The sequence below is a fragment of the Sus scrofa genome, chromosome 2 (genome assembly GCF_000003025.6).
Source record: "Sus scrofa isolate TJ Tabasco breed Duroc chromosome 2, Sscrofa11.1, whole genome shotgun sequence".
NCBI classification, from domain to species: Eukaryota; Metazoa; Chordata; class Mammalia; order Artiodactyla; family Suidae; genus Sus; species Sus scrofa.
Genome location: NC_010444.4, coordinates 80,923,152 through 80,940,814, shown reverse-complemented (window position 1 = coordinate 80,940,814; position 17,663 = coordinate 80,923,152). Strand labels below are relative to the sequence as shown.

The following is a 17,663-nucleotide window of genomic DNA, read 5'->3' as shown; positions in this document are numbered from 1 at the left end:
ACATGCTAGGTGAATCAAACAAAGTAGCTCTAGTGCCATATTCTGATGACATTATAGTTCAACATATTCAGGAGGCAGATCACAATATGGAAAACCAATTAATAAAACAAATAAAGCTGGCAACATAATTTTCATTGCAACTTCATAAATGTACAGATATTGGCAACACAGCAATTCTTTTAAGAAACCTGTGATAAGCTCAATGGCAGAAAAACTCAGTTTCACTGTTAACAAATCTCTTTTAACTATATAAAACCACATAGGATTAAATTTTAAGTTTTACGTTGAAATGGTAAAATATCCTAGGTTAAGGAATTTATGTCATAATGTGCCAGAATCAATACATTGTTTTCATTGCTGAAAAAAAATCAAACTAAATATTACACATAGCAGAAATTATAAATTACATAGACTACTGCATTCAAGAAAATTCTCTTAAAAATTATCTTTATTATGTGATGTTATACAAATGGATCATAAACAACTATTACTACTTACTGACATATGATTATTATTAAAGGGAAAAATTCTGTGGAGAATTCTAAACTACAAAATGAATGTTTAGTGTTTCTGCAACTTTATAAGATGTAAAATGAAAAGCGAGATTCAATTTGTCTAATTGTCCTCAGTATTTTCAATGAAATTAATGCTTCCATGCAAGGAAGGAATCTGAACAACAGAAAGAGTCAAAAGACAAAATTAAAGATTACTGGAAGAATAAAGATTCCACAGATTGTGATATATCCTATAATTTTACAACAAACATCAATGAAATAGGTGGTAATCTTGATACTACCTGCAAAAAGTTGTCATCCAACTTTATGAATTTGATAGAATTTTTTGAATTTTATTTTGTCACCTCAAAGAAGGGTTATTAACCCAGAGGGAATTCATGGATTTGAATTCCATTTCTTTCATCAAAAGATAAACTGTAACTACAAACTTATAGGAAAATTTGCTGGAACTGGCTACCAAGAAGGATCAAAGATGGATCTTGAAATATAACATTTTCTAGCTCATTTTGATTAAAAATTTAAATACCACCATCTTAATGAAACTGCTTTAAAAAAAAACTGTTCTTTCCATTCCTTAATGTAAGAATGATTTCTCTAGGAGTTCCCGTTGTGGCTCAATGATTGACAAATCCGACTAGGAACCATGAGGTTGCAGGTTCGATCCCTGGCCTTGCTCAGTGGGTTAAGGATCTGGCATTGCTGTGAGCTGTGGCATAGACTGCAGATGCGGCTTGGATCCCACATTTCTGTGACTCTGGTGTAGGCCGGTGGCTACAGCTCAGATTCGACCCCTAGCCTGGGAACCTCCATACGCTGCGGGAGCAGCCCAAGAAATAGCAAAAAGACAAAAAAAAAAAAAAAAAAAAAAAAAAAAAATTGACTCTGGATATATGATATCCCCTGTGATATTAGTATTATCAATCCAAATCAAAGTAGTAAGTTAAGAAGCAAGAAAACTCACTTATCAAAATAAGAATTTTGAATACTGATAAACACAATGTACACTGAAAGGATATGTACCGACATTTAAAATGGGTTCACTGTTTCACACATACCTTTGTTTAGTTACGACTACAGAAAGAAAAAAATTATGATGAATATAATAGCCATTCTCTATATTAAACTGCCATGAAACACAATTCCAAGGAACATGTACCATTTTTGTCTTTTCTTTTAACTTATATTATATTGGTTCTGACCATATTTATTGAAATAAAACCTCATGTCTGCTACATCTAACAATGAAAGATGTAGGCTCCGGTTCTTTATTTTTATTTATTTATTTTTTTACTTTTTTAAAGTTTATTGCTAAAAACACAGTACTGTATGTTGGAGAGCACAGAAATGCAGACAGTTTATCTAATTTTTTTTATTTTTATTTTTTGTCTTTTTGCCTTTTCTAGGGCCGCACCTGCGGCATATAGAGGTTCCCAGGCTAGGGAATCGGAGCTGTAGCTGCTGGCCTACGCCAGAGTCACAGCAACGCCAGATCCGAGACACGTCTGCGACCCACACCACAGCTCATGGCAACGCCAAATCCTTAACCCGCTGAGCAAGGCCAGGGATCGAACCCACAACCTCATGGTTCCTAGTGGGATTCGTTAACCACTGAGCCATGAAGAGAACTCCTCAGGTTCTTTTTTAAATTTCATTTTTCTGTAATCCATTTTACTGTGCTTTATAAAATATGTCTGTGACAGAGTAGAAATTTTGAAAAGATGCTGGTCTTGCACCACAGGTTATATAAAGAGAACAAACTTAAAATGATCATGAATAAGGACTTGATAAAATAAATTATGGTCCATTCAGAATACTATGCTTCCTTCTAAAAGAAGGAGTTTCTGAGTTCTCGTTCTGGCGTAGCAGAAATGAATCCAACTAGTGACCATGAGGTTGCAGGTTCAATCTCTGGCCTCGCTCAGGGGGTTAAGGATCTGGCATTGCCATGAGCTGTGGTGTAAGTTGCAGGAGCAGTTCGGATCCTGCACTGCTGTGGCTGGTGACTGCAGCTCCAATTTGAGCCCTAGGCTGGGAACGTCCATATGCTGCAAGTATAGCCCTTAAAAAAAAAATAAAGTTGCATATAACCTGTATTTTCAGTGTATATTTGAATTTCAAATTATTTATAATGAAGAAATAAACACCAATTTTGAAAAGACAAAATTACTCCCAGAAAGAAAAAGTCCCATCCTAAGACTTAGTTGCATCATTCATAGAGAAGAGAAGGAGGAAAGAGATAGATGAACAGAAAAGAGACAACTCATGACCACTGGGTGGAGAAGGAAAAGTAAAACTGGGTAAACTACGAATTCTACAGAGGGAGTGGTTTCTCAGGGCTACCTGAGATGCTGTCTCCCGGGCTTGGGCTTAAGTCCTAATTTCACCCCAAATAAAACTCAACCCTCAGGAGTTCCCGTCGTGGCGCAGTGGTTAACGAATCTGACTAGGAACCATGAGGTTGCAGGTTCAATCCCTGGCCTTGTTCAGTGGGTTAAGGATCTGGCGTTGCTGTGAGCTGTGGTATAGGTTACAGACACAGCTTGGATCCCGTTGCTGTGGCTCTGGCGTAGGCTGGTGGCTACAGTTCCAATTCGACCCCTAGCCTAGAAACCTCCATATGCCACGGGAGCGGCCCAAGAAATGGCAAAAAGACAAAAAAAAAAAAAAAAAAAAAAAAAAAAAAAAAAAAAAAAGGTTAAAAACAGCACTACCATTCAATCAATCCAGGAATTTCACTTTGGGTATTTTTCCAAAGAAAACAAAAACACTGGAGTTCCCTTTAGCGGCTCAGTGGTTAACAAACCCGACAAGGATCCATGAGGATTTGTGTTCGATTCCTGGCCTTGCTCAGTGGGTTAAGAATCTGGATTGCCCTGAGCTGGGGTGTAGGTTGCAGACGTGGCTCAGATCTGGCGTTGCTGCAGCTGTGGTGTACCCCGGCAGCTGTAGATCCAATTCAACCCTTAGCCCGAGAATTTCCATATGCCACGGGTGCAGCCCTAAAAAGCAAAAAATTAAATAAATAAATAATAAAAATAAAAGCCAACAAAAATGAAAATATATTTTAAAAAGAATGAACACATATGTATATGTATATGTATGACTGAGTCAATTTACCATACAGCAGAAATTGGTACAACATTGTAAATCTCCTACACTTTAATTTAGAAAAAAAACTGAAGAATGTGGCAAATGGTTAGGTGTAAAACATGAAATAAAGGAAAGAGATAATTCTGAGCTTTACAACAAATGAGTGGTTGTACCACAAAATGAGACAGAAGATAAAGAAGGGGAGAGATGGAGTTTCCATCGTGGCAGAAACGAATCCAAGTTTCAGGTTCAACCCCTGGCCTCACTCAGTGGGTTAAGGATCCAGCAGTGCCAATCACCTCCAGGGTTTACCCTAGCCTGGCCTGCCTGCCTTCTGCAAGAGCTCCGCGGCCCAGAAACACCAAGGCAAGCTCTGCCCAGCCACAGGGAGTCTGCCTCCATCGCAGTTCGGTACTGCCAGTCCCGTGTGCCCTGGGAAGCGCTCCTTTGCCCCCCAGCAGCCCGGTTAGCTGCTCCTGCCCTCAGGAGGTGCTGCACTCCCAGAGAGCTGCTGCCCAGCACCGCCTGCCCCCGGAAGAGCTCCGTGGCCCAGAAGTGCCAGGGCAAGACCTGCCTGGCCACGGGAAGTCTGCCTCCATTGTAGTGCAGACCTGCCAGTCCCACCTGCCCTCAGAAAGTCCTCCTTTGCTTCAGAATGACTCTGCTAGCCCCGCCCACCCTCGGGAAGACCACTGCCTCAAAGAAGACCAGCCAACATCGCCAGCCCTCAGGAAACACTCCACAGCAGTGCCAGGGCAAACCCTGCCCAGCCAAGGGGAGTGTACCTCCACCACGAAAAAGAAAGTAACAATCAAGATGAAGAAGCTCAGAAACCATTCCCAGTTAAACCAAGAGGAGAACTCACCTAAAGCAGTCAACAATGAAACAGAGCTCTGCAGTCTGACAGACTTGGAGTTCAAAAGGGAGATAGTGAAAATACTGAAGGGATTAAGAGAAGATATGAACAGTAATGCACACTCCCTCAGAAAGGGACTAGAAAATATAAGGAGGAGCCAAGAAAAATATAAGGAGGAGCCAAGAAAAAATTCATTTGCAGAGATACAAACTGAGCTAAGGGCAGTAAAAACCAGAATGAATGATGCAGAAGAATGAATTAGTGATGTGGAAGATAGAATAATGGAAATCACCCAAACAGGACAGCAGACAGAAAACCAAATGAAAAATCATGAAAGCAATATAACAGACCTATGGGATAATATAAAGTGGGCCAATCTATGCATAATAGGACTTCCAGAAGGAGAAGAAAAATATAAGGGGACTGAAAATATATTTGAAGAAATTATCACTGGAAACTTTACAAATCTAAATGATACTGATTTCAATACTGAAAGCACAGAGGGCCCCAAACAAGTTGAACCCAAATGGACCCACACCAAGACACATCATAATAAAAATACCAAAAGTTAATGATAGAGGATCCTAAAGGCAGCAAGAGAAAAGCAAAGTGTCAATTATAAGGGAACCCCATAAGGCTATCAGCTGATTTCTCTACAGAAACTCTACAGGCCAGGAGGGAATTGCAAGAGATATTTAAAGCGCTGAAAGGAAAAAATATATAACCTAGAACACTCAATGCAGCAAGAGTATCACTTAAAACAGAAGGGGAAATAAAAACTTTCCAACAAACAAAAGCTAAAAGAATACAGCAATACAAAACCCATTCTAGGAGTTCCCATCATAGCGCAGTGGTTAACGAATCTGACTAGGAACCATGAGGTTGCGGGTTTGATCCCTGCCCATGCTCAGTGGGTTAAGGATCTGGTGTTGCGTGAGCTGTTGTGTAGGTTGCAGACGCGACTCAGATCCTGCGTCGCTGTGGCTCTGGCGTAGGCCAGCGGCTAGAGCTCCAATTAGACCTCTAGCCTAGGAACCTCCATATGCTGCAGGAGTGGCCCTAGAAAAGGCAAAAAGACAAAAAAATAAAATAAAATAAAATAAAAAACAGTCTAAAGGAAATATTGGAAGGGCTTCTCTAAATTAAAAAAAAAAAAAAAAAAAAAGGAGAGAGAGAGATAAGAACTAGGATGGAGGAGGAAACCACAATCAGAGAACAGTCACTCAAATAAGCCAGCATACAGATCTAATCATGAAGATGTTTAAAACAAAATAAAATTAAAAAGAAAAAAAAAGAGACATCAAAATCATAAAATGTGGGCAAGGGAAGTAAGGAAATAAATAGATGCTTTTTTAATTTTCTTTTTTAAATTTTAGTATGGTAATGAAGTGTTTGAACCTACAGGACTATCAGGCTAAAACACACAATTATAGGAAGGGGTTAATATACTTAAAAAACAGGGCAAGCACAAATTGAAACCAAACATTACATTCACAAAAAATGAAAAGAAAAACACTCAAGTCAAAAATAACTGGAGACCATCCAACCAAAAAAAGAAAGGAAGAATGGAGAATCATAGAATCAACTGGAAAACGAGGTTTAAAATGGCAATAAATAATCGTCTATCAATTATCACCTTAAATGTCAATGGACTGAATGCTCCAATTAAAAGACACAGAGTGGCTGATTGGATAAAAAAGCAAAAACCTTCAACCTGCTGCCTACAAGAAACTCACCTTAGGACAAAGGACACATAATAGATTGAAAGTGAGGGGATGGGAAAAAATACTTCATGCCAATGGACATGACAGGAAAGCAGGAGTTGCAATACCCATATCAGACAAAATAGACTTTAAAATGAAGGCCATGAAGAAAGACAATAAAGGACACTATTTAATGATTAAAGGATCCATTCAAGAAGAAGATATTACTATCATCAACATATATGCCCCAAATATAGAAGCACCCAGATACATACAACAAATATTAACACACATAAAAGGAGAAACTGATGGGAATACAATCATAGTAGGAGACTTTAACACCCCACTCACATCAATGGACAGATCCTCTAGACAGAAAAACAATAAAGCAACAGAGATCCCAAAGGAGACAATAGAAAAGTTAGACTTAATTGACATCTTCAGGACACTACACCCAAAAAAATCAGAATACACATTCTTCTCAAGTATGCATGGAACACTCTCAAGAATTGATCACATATTGGGGCACCAAGCTTTCCACAAATTTAGGAGCATAGAAATTATTTCAAGTATCTTCTTTGACCACAATGGCATGAAACTAGAAATCAACCATGGGAAAAGAAATGAGAAAAAACCTACTACATGGAGACTAAACAACATGCTACTAAAAAACCAATGGATCAATGAGGAAATCAAGAAGGAAATTAAAAAATACCTCAAGACAAATGATAATGAAGGTACAACCTCTCAAAATCAATGGGACGCCACAAAAGCAGTGCTCAGAGGGAAATTCACAGCAATACAGGCCTTCCTCAAAAAAGAAGAACAATCTCAAATTGACAACTTAACCCACCACCTAAATGAATTAGAAAAAAAGAACAAAAAACCTAGTCAGCAGAAGGAAGGAAATCGTAAAGATCAAAGAGGAAATCAATAAAATAAAGATTCAAAAAAAAATAGAGAAAATTAATAAAACCAAGAGCTGGTTCTTTGAAAAGGTAAACAAAATTGACAGATCTCTGGCTAGACTCACTAAGAAGAGGAAAGAAAGAACCCAAATAAACAAAATTAGAAATGAAAAAGGAGAAATCACACCAAATACTGCAGAAATACAAAAAAGCATAAGAGAATACTATGAACAACCATATGCCAACAAATTCGACAATCTAGAAGAAATGGACAACTTTCTAGAATCTTACAGCCTGCCAAAACTGAATCAAGAAATAGACCAACTGAACTGACTGAGCACTAGAAATGAAATTGAATATGTCATAAAAACACTCCCTACAAATAAAAGCCCAGGACCAGATGGCTTCACAGGCAAATTCTACCAAACATAAAAAGAGGATCTGGTGCCCATCCTCCTTAAACTTTTTCAAAAGTTTGAAGAAGAAGGAACACTCCCAAAGACATTCTGTGATGCCACCATCACCCTAATTCCAAAACCAGACAAAGATACCACCAAAAAAGAAAACCATCAGCCAATACCTTTGATAAATATAGACACAAAAATTCTCAACAAAATTCTAGCCAACCAAATCCAACAACACATCAAAAGATTGTACACCATAACCAGGTGGGATTCATCCCAGGTTCACAAGGATGGTTCAACATACGCAAACCAATCAACATCATACACCACATTAACAAAAGAAACATCAAAAACCACATGATCATCTCGATAGATGCACAAAAAGCATTTGACAATGTCCAACATCCATTTATAATAAAAACTCCCACTAAAGCGGGTATAAAGGGAACATTCCTTAACATAATGAAAGCCATTTAGGACGAAGCCACAGCAAATATAATACTCAATGGAGAAAAATTGAAAGCCTTCTTACTCAAATCTGGAACAAGACAGGGATGCTCACTCTCACTCCTGCTATTCAACATAGTTTTGGAAGTCCTAGCCACAGCAATTAGACAAACAAAAGAAAAGGCATCCAAAGAGAAGAGATAAAACTGTCACTGTATGCAGGCAGCATGATACCATACATAGAAAACCCTAAGGACTCAACCCAAAAACTACTTGAACTGATTAACAAATTCAGCAAAACAGCAGGATATATGATTAACATCCAGAAATCAGTCACATTTCTGTACACTAACAATGAAATATTAGAAAAGGAATACAAAAATACCTTTTAAAATTGCACCCCAAAAAATCAAATACCTCGGAATACACCTGATCAAGAAGGTAAAGGACTTATATGCCGAGAACTATAAACCACTAATCAAGAAAATTAAAGATGACATAAAGAAATGGAAAGATATTCCATGTTCCTGGATTGGAAAAATTAGTATCTAAAAATGGCCATACTACCCAAAGCAATCTACAGATTCAATGCAATCCCTATCAAACTACCCATGACATTTTTCACAGAACTAAAACAAACAATCCAAAAATTTATATAGAACCACAAAAGACGCAGAATTGCCAAAGCAATCCTGAGGAACAAAAACCAAGCAGGAGGCATAACTCTTCCAGACTCCCAAGCAATATTACAAAGCCACAGTCATCAAAACAGTGTGGTACTGGTACCAAAACAGACAGACAGACCAATGGAACAGAATAGAGAACCCAGAAATAAACCCTGATGCCTATGGCCAATTAATCTTTGACAAAGGAGGCAAGAGCATAAAATGGGAAAAAGAAAATCTACTCAGCAAGAATTGCTGTGAAAATTGGACAGCTGCAAGCAAATCAATGAAACTAAAACATACCCTCACACCATGCACAAAAATAAACTCAAAATGGCTGAAAGACTTAAATATAAGACACCATCAAATGCCTGCAAGAGAACATAGGCAAAACATTCTCTGACATCAACCTCATGAATATTTTCTCAAGTCATTCACCCAAGGCAACGGAAATAAGAGCAAAAATTGGAGTTCCCGTCGTGGCTCAGTGGTTATCAAATCTGACTAGGAACCATGAGGTTACAGGTTCAATCCCTGGCCTTGCTCAGTCAGTTAAGGATCTGGCATTGCCGTGAGCTGTGGTGTAGGCCAGTGGCCACAGCTCCGATTCAACCCCTAGCCTGGGAACCTCCATATGCCACGGGAGTGGCCCAAGAAATGGCAAAAAGACAAAAGGAAAAAAAAAAGAAAGAGCAAAAATAAACCAATGGACCTAATCAAACTGACAAGCTTTTGCACAGCAAAGAAAACAAAAAACAAAAAGACAACTTACAGAATGGGAGAAAATAGTTTCAAATGATACAATGGACAAGGGCTTAATCGCTAGAATATACAAACAACTTATACAACACAACACCAAAAAAGCCAACCACCCAATGGAAAAATGGGCAAAAGACCTGAATAGACCGTTCTCTAAGGAAGATATACAGATGGCCAACAAGCACATGAAAAAATGCTCCACATCCCTGATTATTAGAGAAATATAAATCAAAACTACCATGAGATACCACCTCATACCAGTCAGAATGGCCATCATTAATAAGTCCACAAATAACAAGTGCTGGAGGGGGTGTGAAGAAAAGGGAACCCTCCTGCACTGTTGATGGGAATGTAAGCAAGCTGGTACAACCACTATAGAGAACACTATGGAGGTACCTTAGAAAACTATACATAGAACTACCATATGACCCAGCAGTCCCACTCTTGGGCATATATCCACACAAAACTTTCCTGGAAAAAGACACATGCACCCACATGTTCATTGTAGCACTATTCAAATGAGCCAAGACATGGAAACCACCCAAATGTCCATCGACAGACGACTGGATTAGGAAGATGTGGTATATATACACAATGGAATACTACTCAGCCATAAAAAAGAATGACATAATGCCATTTGCAGCAAAATGGATGGAACTAGAGACTCTCATACTGAGTGAAACAAGAAAGAGAAAAACAAATACCATATGATATCACTTATAACTGGAATCTAATATATAGCACAAATGAACGTTTCCACAGAAAAGAAAATCATAGACTTGGAGAACAGACTTGTGGCTGCCTTGGGGGAGAGGGAGGGAGTTGGAGGGACTGGGAGCTTGGGGTTAACGGATGCAAACTATTGCTCTTGGAATGGATTTACAATGAAATCCTGCTGTGTAACATTGAGAACTATGTCTAAATACTTACATCGAAACACAACAATGGGAGGAAAAAGTATGTATACATGTATATGTAACTTGGCCCCCATGCTGTACAGTGGAAAAATAAATAAATAAATAAAAAGGATGCGGCATCGTCGTGAGCTGTGGTGTAGGTCACAGATGCGGCTTAGGTCCTGTGCTGCTGTGGCTGTGGCGTAGGCCAGCAGCTGTAGCTCTGATGTGACCCCTAGCCTGGGAACCTCCATATGCAGCCCTTAAAAAAAAAAAAAAAAGTGAAGAGATAAACTTGGAGGAAAAAATAATCCACTACCTTACTGGATGTGACCTATAGACAGATAGAAATCTCCAGTAAATAAATGGAAACAGGGAACAAAGGAAAGATATTAAGATGGATACAGCATTGCCCAACAAAACTTTCTATAATGAAGGAAATGCTCTATACTTGGGCTGTCTAACACAACAAACACTAGGTATGACTAGTCTAAGAGAGGAACAGATTTTTTTCCTTTTATTTAGTTTCAATTAATTTAAATTTAAAGAGCTACAGGTGGCTAGTGCTACCACACTGGGTAGAGTGTATCTAGAGATTTAAAAAGCATTTCCATTTGCTTTCTCTCACATTCCATACATATGAAAATTAAGATTTACATTTGATTTATTCAAATAGTTTTAAAGTATCACCTTGGATTAATATATTACAAAACTCAGGAGTTATGATTCATCCTAGACCAAACAGTATGACTTACTTTCTTTTAAGTAATTCTTAATTTCATTTACAAATCAAAATGAAGCTAAGTAAATGAGTTCCCATTGTGGTGCAGCGGAATGAATCCGACTAAGGTTAAAGATCTGGCGTTGCTATGAACTGTGATGTAGGTCTCAGATGCAGCTTGGATCCTGCATGGCTGTGGCTGTGGCTGTGACGTAGGCCAGGAGCTGTAGCTCCGATTCAACTCTTAGCCTAGGAACCTCCATATGCTGTGGGTATGGCCCTAAAAAGGAAAAAAACAAAAAATGAAGTTAAGTAAAAATTGCGTGGTCTGGCAAAGTGTCAATAACGTATAGTCTTACAAAACAAACTAGTCATAAATAAGGAGGCCTGGTGTGAGACCCAGAGCTCCACTCTTCTGAAAACTAACCTCTCCATCACTATCAGATATCACAATGAATCCATCTTCAATTCGACGCTTCTTCTTCACACTGACAGAACTGGCAGTTTCTGCATCTTTTTTCTCTAGGTTCTGAGCTCCAGAGGCTTCTTTACCTTTTTTCTTTCTCCGTGGCATCTTTTTTGTCTGAAATACATGATTAAATGATTTACTTAAAGTTTCCCAGATGTTGTCTGTAAAAAAGAAAGATATCCACCTAACAGAAGTAAAACTGGATCTCTGGACTTTTCTACTACTCATTTAAATTTATATTTTTTTCTATAAGGAAAAATACATACATATATAAATCTCATCTCTTTAGGGGAATTTCAATAGGAATAACATAATTAAATTTATCCTGGTTCCCTAAACATTAATTTAAATGGTTAATTCTTTTTTTTTTTTTTTTTTTTAGGGCTGCAGGTATGGTAGGTATATGGAAATTCCCAGACTAGGGGTCAAAACGGAGCTACAGCTGCAGGCCTAGGCCACAGCCACAGCAACATGGGATCCAAGCTGTGTCTGCAACCTACACCACAGCTCATGACAAGGCCAGATCCTTTAACTCACTGAGCCAGGCCAGGGATCAGACCTGCATCCTCATGAATACTAGTCGGGTTCGTTTCCACTGAGCCACACAGGAACTCCTAGCAGGTTCTCTTAACTACATATTATTTATCTAAAAAATTTTTTTGAATCTAATGCCTCGGAGTTCCCATCGTTGCTCAGTGGTTACCGAGCCTGACTAGCATCCATGAGGACTTGGGTTCAATCCCCGGTCTCATTGAGTGGGTTAAGGATCCGGCATTGCTGTGAGCTGTGGTGTAGGTCGCAGACATGGCTCAAATCCCACATTGCTGTGGCTGTGGCCTAGGCTGGCAGCTGTAGCTCCGATTAGACCCATAGTAGACCCATAGTTTGGGTGCAGCCCTAAAAAGACAAAAGACAAAAAAAAAAAAAAAAAAAAAAAAAAAAAGATCAATGGAATAGAAGAAATGAGAGTCCAGAAAAACCCACACATTTACTGTCAACTGCTTTTGATACAAGTATCAAGATAATTCAAAGGGCAAAGTACAGTCTTTTCAACAAATGTTACTAGAAAACTAGATATCCATACACAAAAGAATGAAATTGGACCTCTGCCTCACATAATAAAGGACTGCATGAAACAAGTCACAGAAACGAAAGAGCAAAACCTATAAAATTGTTAAGCAAAACATATGCATAAATCTTTGTGATCCTGGATAGGTAAACAGCTGTCAAATATGACATCAAAAGCATAAGCAACAGAAGAAAAAAATAAATTGGGCTTTATCTTATTAAAAATCTCTGTGTGCCAAATCATAATATTAAGAAAAGTTTTTTAAAAAGAATAAAAAGGAATGGAAAAGGGAGTTCCCATTGTGGCTCAGCAGGTTAAGAACCCAACATAGTGTCTGTGAGGATGCAAGTTTGATCCCTGGCTTTGCTCAGTCGGTTAAGGACCCAGCGTTGCCACAAGCTTCGGCATAGGTCACAGATGTGACTTGGATCAGGTGTTGCTTCAATTTGACCCCTAGCCCAGGATCTTCTATATGCCACACGCGTGGCCCTACAAGGACAAAAAAAAAAAAAAAAAAAAAAAAAATGGGAAAAATATTTGCAAAGCGTCTTTGTAATAGAGGAATTGTATATAGAGTATATAAAGAACACTTGTAACTCGAGTAAAAAGGCATATAAACCAATTATAAAATGAGCAAAGAGTTTGAGATTAGTAGATGCAAACTATTACATTTAGAATGGATAAACAATGAGGTTCTATTGTATAGCACAAGGAACTATATCCAATCTCTTATGATAAAACATGATGGATAATATGAAAAAGAATGTGTATGATGTATGTATATATATATGTATGCATACATACATATATGTATGTGACTGGGTCGGTCACTTTGCCATACAGCAGAAATTGACACGCTGTAAATTAATTATACTTTAATAAAAAAAATTTTAATTAAAATTTAAAAAACAAAATGAGGAGTTCCTATCATGGCTCAGCAGTTAACGAAACCGACCAGCATCCATGGGGAATGGGTTCAATCCCTGGCCTCGCTCAATGGGTTACAGATCACAGCAATGCTGTGAGTTGTGGAGTAGGTCGCAGATGTGGCTCAGATCCTGTGTTGCTGTGGCTGTGGCATGGCCATCGGCTACAGCTCCAATTGGACCCCTAGCCTGGGAACCTCCACATGCCTAGGGTACAGTCTTAGAAAGACAAAAAGACAAAAAAAAAAAAAAGAAAAAAGAAAAAATGAGCAAGAGGAGTTTTACTGTGGTGCAGTGGGTTAACAATCCAGCTTGTCTCTGTGGAGGTGCCAGTTGAATCCCTGGCCCAGCACGGTAGGTTAAGGATCCACCATTGCTGCAGCTGTGGCACAGGTCACAGCTCCAGCTCAGATTTGATCCCTGGCCCAGGAACTTCCATATGCTGCAGGTGCAGCCAGAAAAAGTAAAAAAGAAAAAGGAAAATAAAAGAGCAAAAACATGAACACACATTTCTCCAATGAAGATATACAAATGGCCAATAAGCACATGAAAAGATTTTCAACAGCATTAGTCATCAAGCGAAGGTGAAGATTAATAATGACTATAAAAAAATGGAAAATAGCAAGTGCTGACAAGGATATAGAGAAAATGGAACCTTAATATATTTAGTTGGGGTTTTTTTTTTTTGTCTTTTTAGGGTCACACCTGTGGCATATGGAAGTTCCCAGGCTAGGGGTCAAATCAGAGCTATAGCAGCCGGCCTATGCCACAGCCACAGCAACACAGGATCCAAGACACGTCTGTGACCTACACCACAAATCACAGCAATGCCAGAGCCTTAACCCACTGAGTAAGGCCAAGGATCAAACCTGTGTCATCATGGACACTAGTCAGATTTGTTTCCTCTGAGCCACGAAGGGAAGTCCCCCCTAATATATTGGGTTTTTTTGGGTTTTTTTGTTGTTGTTGTCTTTTTGCCATTTCTTGGGCCGCTCCCTCGGCATATGGAGGTTCCCAGGCTAGGGGTCTAATCGGAGCTGTAGCTGCCAGCCTACGCCAGAGCCACAGCAATGTGGGATCCGAGCCGCGTCTGCGACCTACACCACAGCTCACGGCAAAGCCGGATCATTAACCCACTAAGCAAGGGCAGGGATCAAACCTGCAACCTCATGATTCCTAGTCGGATTCGTTAACCACTGCGCCAAGACGGGAACTCCTCCCCCCTAATATATTGTTGATGGGAAGGTAAAACAGTGCAGCAGTCAAGGTGGGAGGAAAAAAGGAATAAAGTATTGATACATGCTACAACATTAATAAACCTTGAAAATATATTTAGTCAAAGGAGACAGTTACAAAATCCCACATATTGCATTTCATTTATAGGAAATGTCCAGAATTGCAAATCTATAAAGATAAAAAGTAGATTAGTAGTTGTTAAGGACTGGGGGGTCGAAAGGGTTGCACTAAGGGGCAGGGAAATTTCTTTTTGAGGTAATGAAATGTTTTAAAATTGTATACTTTTCAATCACATACCTTATTTCTTAATTGGAAATGTAATTGATGTACCATATTGTTATTTTCAGGCATACTAATAGTGATTTGACACTTGCATACATTATGAAATGATCACCAAAAGTCTAGTAACTCATGTCTCCACACAAAACTATTAAAATAAGATTAACTATAGTCCCATGCTATCTCTTACATTCTCATGGCTTATTTATTTTAACTAGAGATTTGTACCTCAATCCCTTTCCTCTATTTTGCCCCACTTCTAATCCCCCATCCCCTTTGGTAACCACCAGTTTATTCTCTGTACCTAGAAGTTTGTTTTGTTTTTTAGATTCCACATATAAGTGAGATCACACATTTACACTTGTCTTTTTCTGACTTATTTCACTTGGCATAATACTCTCTAGATCTACCCATGTTGCTGCAAAAGGCAAGATTTCAATTTTTTATAGCTGAGCAATATTCCATTGTGTGTGTGTACACTACTTTTTTTTTTTTTTTTTTTGGTCTTTTTGCTATTTCTTTGGGCCGCTCCCGAGGCATATGGAGGTTCCCAGGCTAGGGGTCCAATTGGAGCTGTAGCCACCGGCCCACGCCAGAGCCACAGCAACTCGGGATCCGAGCCGCATCTGCAACCTACACCACAGCTCACGGCAATGCCGGACCATTAACCCACTGAGCAAGGGCAGGGACCGAACCCGCAACCTCATGGTTCCTAGTCGGATTCGTTAACCACTGCACCACGACAGGAACTCCCCTTTTTTTTGTGTGTGTGTGTCTTTTTGCAACACTACTTCTTTATCCAGTAACCTATCAATGGACATTCGTGTTACCACCATATCTTGATTAAAGAATGCTACATTTAACACTGGTGTCCTGGAGTTCCCATCATGGCTCAGCAGAAACAAATCTGACTGGCATCCGTGATGATGCAGGTTTGATCCCTGGCCTCGCTCAGTGGGTTAAGGATCCGGCATTAAGCTGTGGTGTAGGCTGAATGTGCAGCTCAGATCTGGCATTGCTATGACTGTGGCACAGGCCAATGGCTACAGCTCTGATTCAATCCCTAGCCTGGGAATCTCCATATGCCATGGGTATGGCCCTAAAAAGACCAAAAAAACAAAAAAACAAAACAAAACACTGGTGTACACATATCTTTTCAAATTAGTGTTTTTGTTTTCTTTGAATAAATACTCAAAAGTGAAATTGCTGGATTATATGGCAGTTCTATTTTTTAATTTCAACTGTATAGTTTAAGTGGCTGATTATATGGTAAGTAAACTATATTTCAATAAAGTTGTTTTGATATTTTTTTCTTTTTTTTTTTTGGCCATGCCCTTGGCACGTGGAAGTTCCAGGGCCGGAAATCAAACATGTGCCATAGCCACTGCAGTGACAACACCGGATCCTTAACTCACTGTGCCAGAGAACTCCAAAATTGTTTAAAAAAAAAAAAAAGAATACCAAATGTTGGCAAGGATGCAGAGAAATTAAACTTTTTATCCATTGCTGGTGAGAATATAAAATTCTGCGGCTGCTGTGGCAAATAGCTTGGCAACTCCTCAAAAAATTAATATATCTAGGAGCTCTCTTGCGGACTACTGGTTAAGGACTTGGTGTTGTCACTGCTGTAGTTCAGGTTCAATCACTGACCCTGGAACCTCCAAATGCCACAAGCACAGCTAAGATAAAAAACTTTCAGGAGTGTCCGTCACGGTGCAGCAGAAACGAATCCGACTAGGAACCATGGGTTCGGTCCCTGGCCTTGCTCAGTGGGTTAAGGATCCGGCATTGCCGTGAGCTGTGGTGTAGGTCACAGACACAGATCGGATCTGGCATTGCTGTGGCTCTGGTCCAACTCCAATTGGACCCCTAGCCTGGAAACCTCCATATGCCCCAGGTGTGGCCCTCAAAAGACAAAAAAAAAAAAAAAAAAATTTAAATAAATTTAACTTAAAAATAAAATGCATCTATCAGGTCTACTCCCAGGTAAACACCCAAGAAAGTTAAAAACAAGTATTCAAACAAAAAGTTGAACTTAAATACTCCTAACTGCAATTATTATAATAGCAAAAAATGAAAATAACCCAAATAATGGATACACAAAATGTGGTAACATCCATACAATGCAATATTAGTTAGCTTTAAAAAAAAAAAATACTGATACATGCTACAATATGGATGAACCTTGAAAATTTTTTTTTTTTTTTTTTTTTGTCTTTTTGCCTTTTCTAGGGCCGCTTTCCGCAGCATATGGAGGTTCCCAGGCTAGGGATCTAATCGGAGCTGTACTTGCCAAGCCTATGCCAGAGCCACAGCAACATCGGATCTGAGCCGCGTCTGCAACCTACACCACAGCTCATGGCAACGCCGGATCCTTAACCCACTGAGCAAGGCCAGGGATCGAACCCACAACCTCATGGGTCCTAGTTAGATTCGTTAACCACTGAGCCACGACGGGAACTCCAGGATGAATCTTGAAAATATTATGTTGAGTGAAAAGCAGCCAGACAAAAAAGGCTGCATATTACATGTTTCTTTCTATATGAAAAATCCTGAATAGACAAATCTACAAAGGTAGAAAGCATATTAAGACTGTTAGAAGCTGGAGGAACGAGAAATGAGGAGTGACTGCTTAATGGATATGGGATTTTCTTGAGAGGTGCTGAAAATGTTTGGAATTAAAAAGTGGTGAAAGTTGAGTAAGTAGAATGTATGAAGGA

The 17,663-nt window shown here is 39.1% G+C and overlaps 1 protein-coding gene across 8 annotated transcripts in view; it reads right to left on the bottom strand.

The window, feature by feature from the left end:
- The window catches only part of UIMC1 (ubiquitin interaction motif containing 1), a 145,082-nt gene that overhangs the window by 99,898 nt on the left and 27,521 nt on the right, over positions 1 to 17,663 (bottom strand). For all 8 annotated transcript variants that reach the window (XR_002339465.1, NM_001097447.2, XM_021076340.1 and 5 more), the window contains 1 exon segment: positions 11,392 to 11,547. Coding sequence is in view for 7 of the 8 variants with exons in the window: in NM_001097447.2 (NP_001090916.2) it covers positions 11,392 to 11,538 (147 nt within the window). In the remaining variant the exon portion in view is untranslated.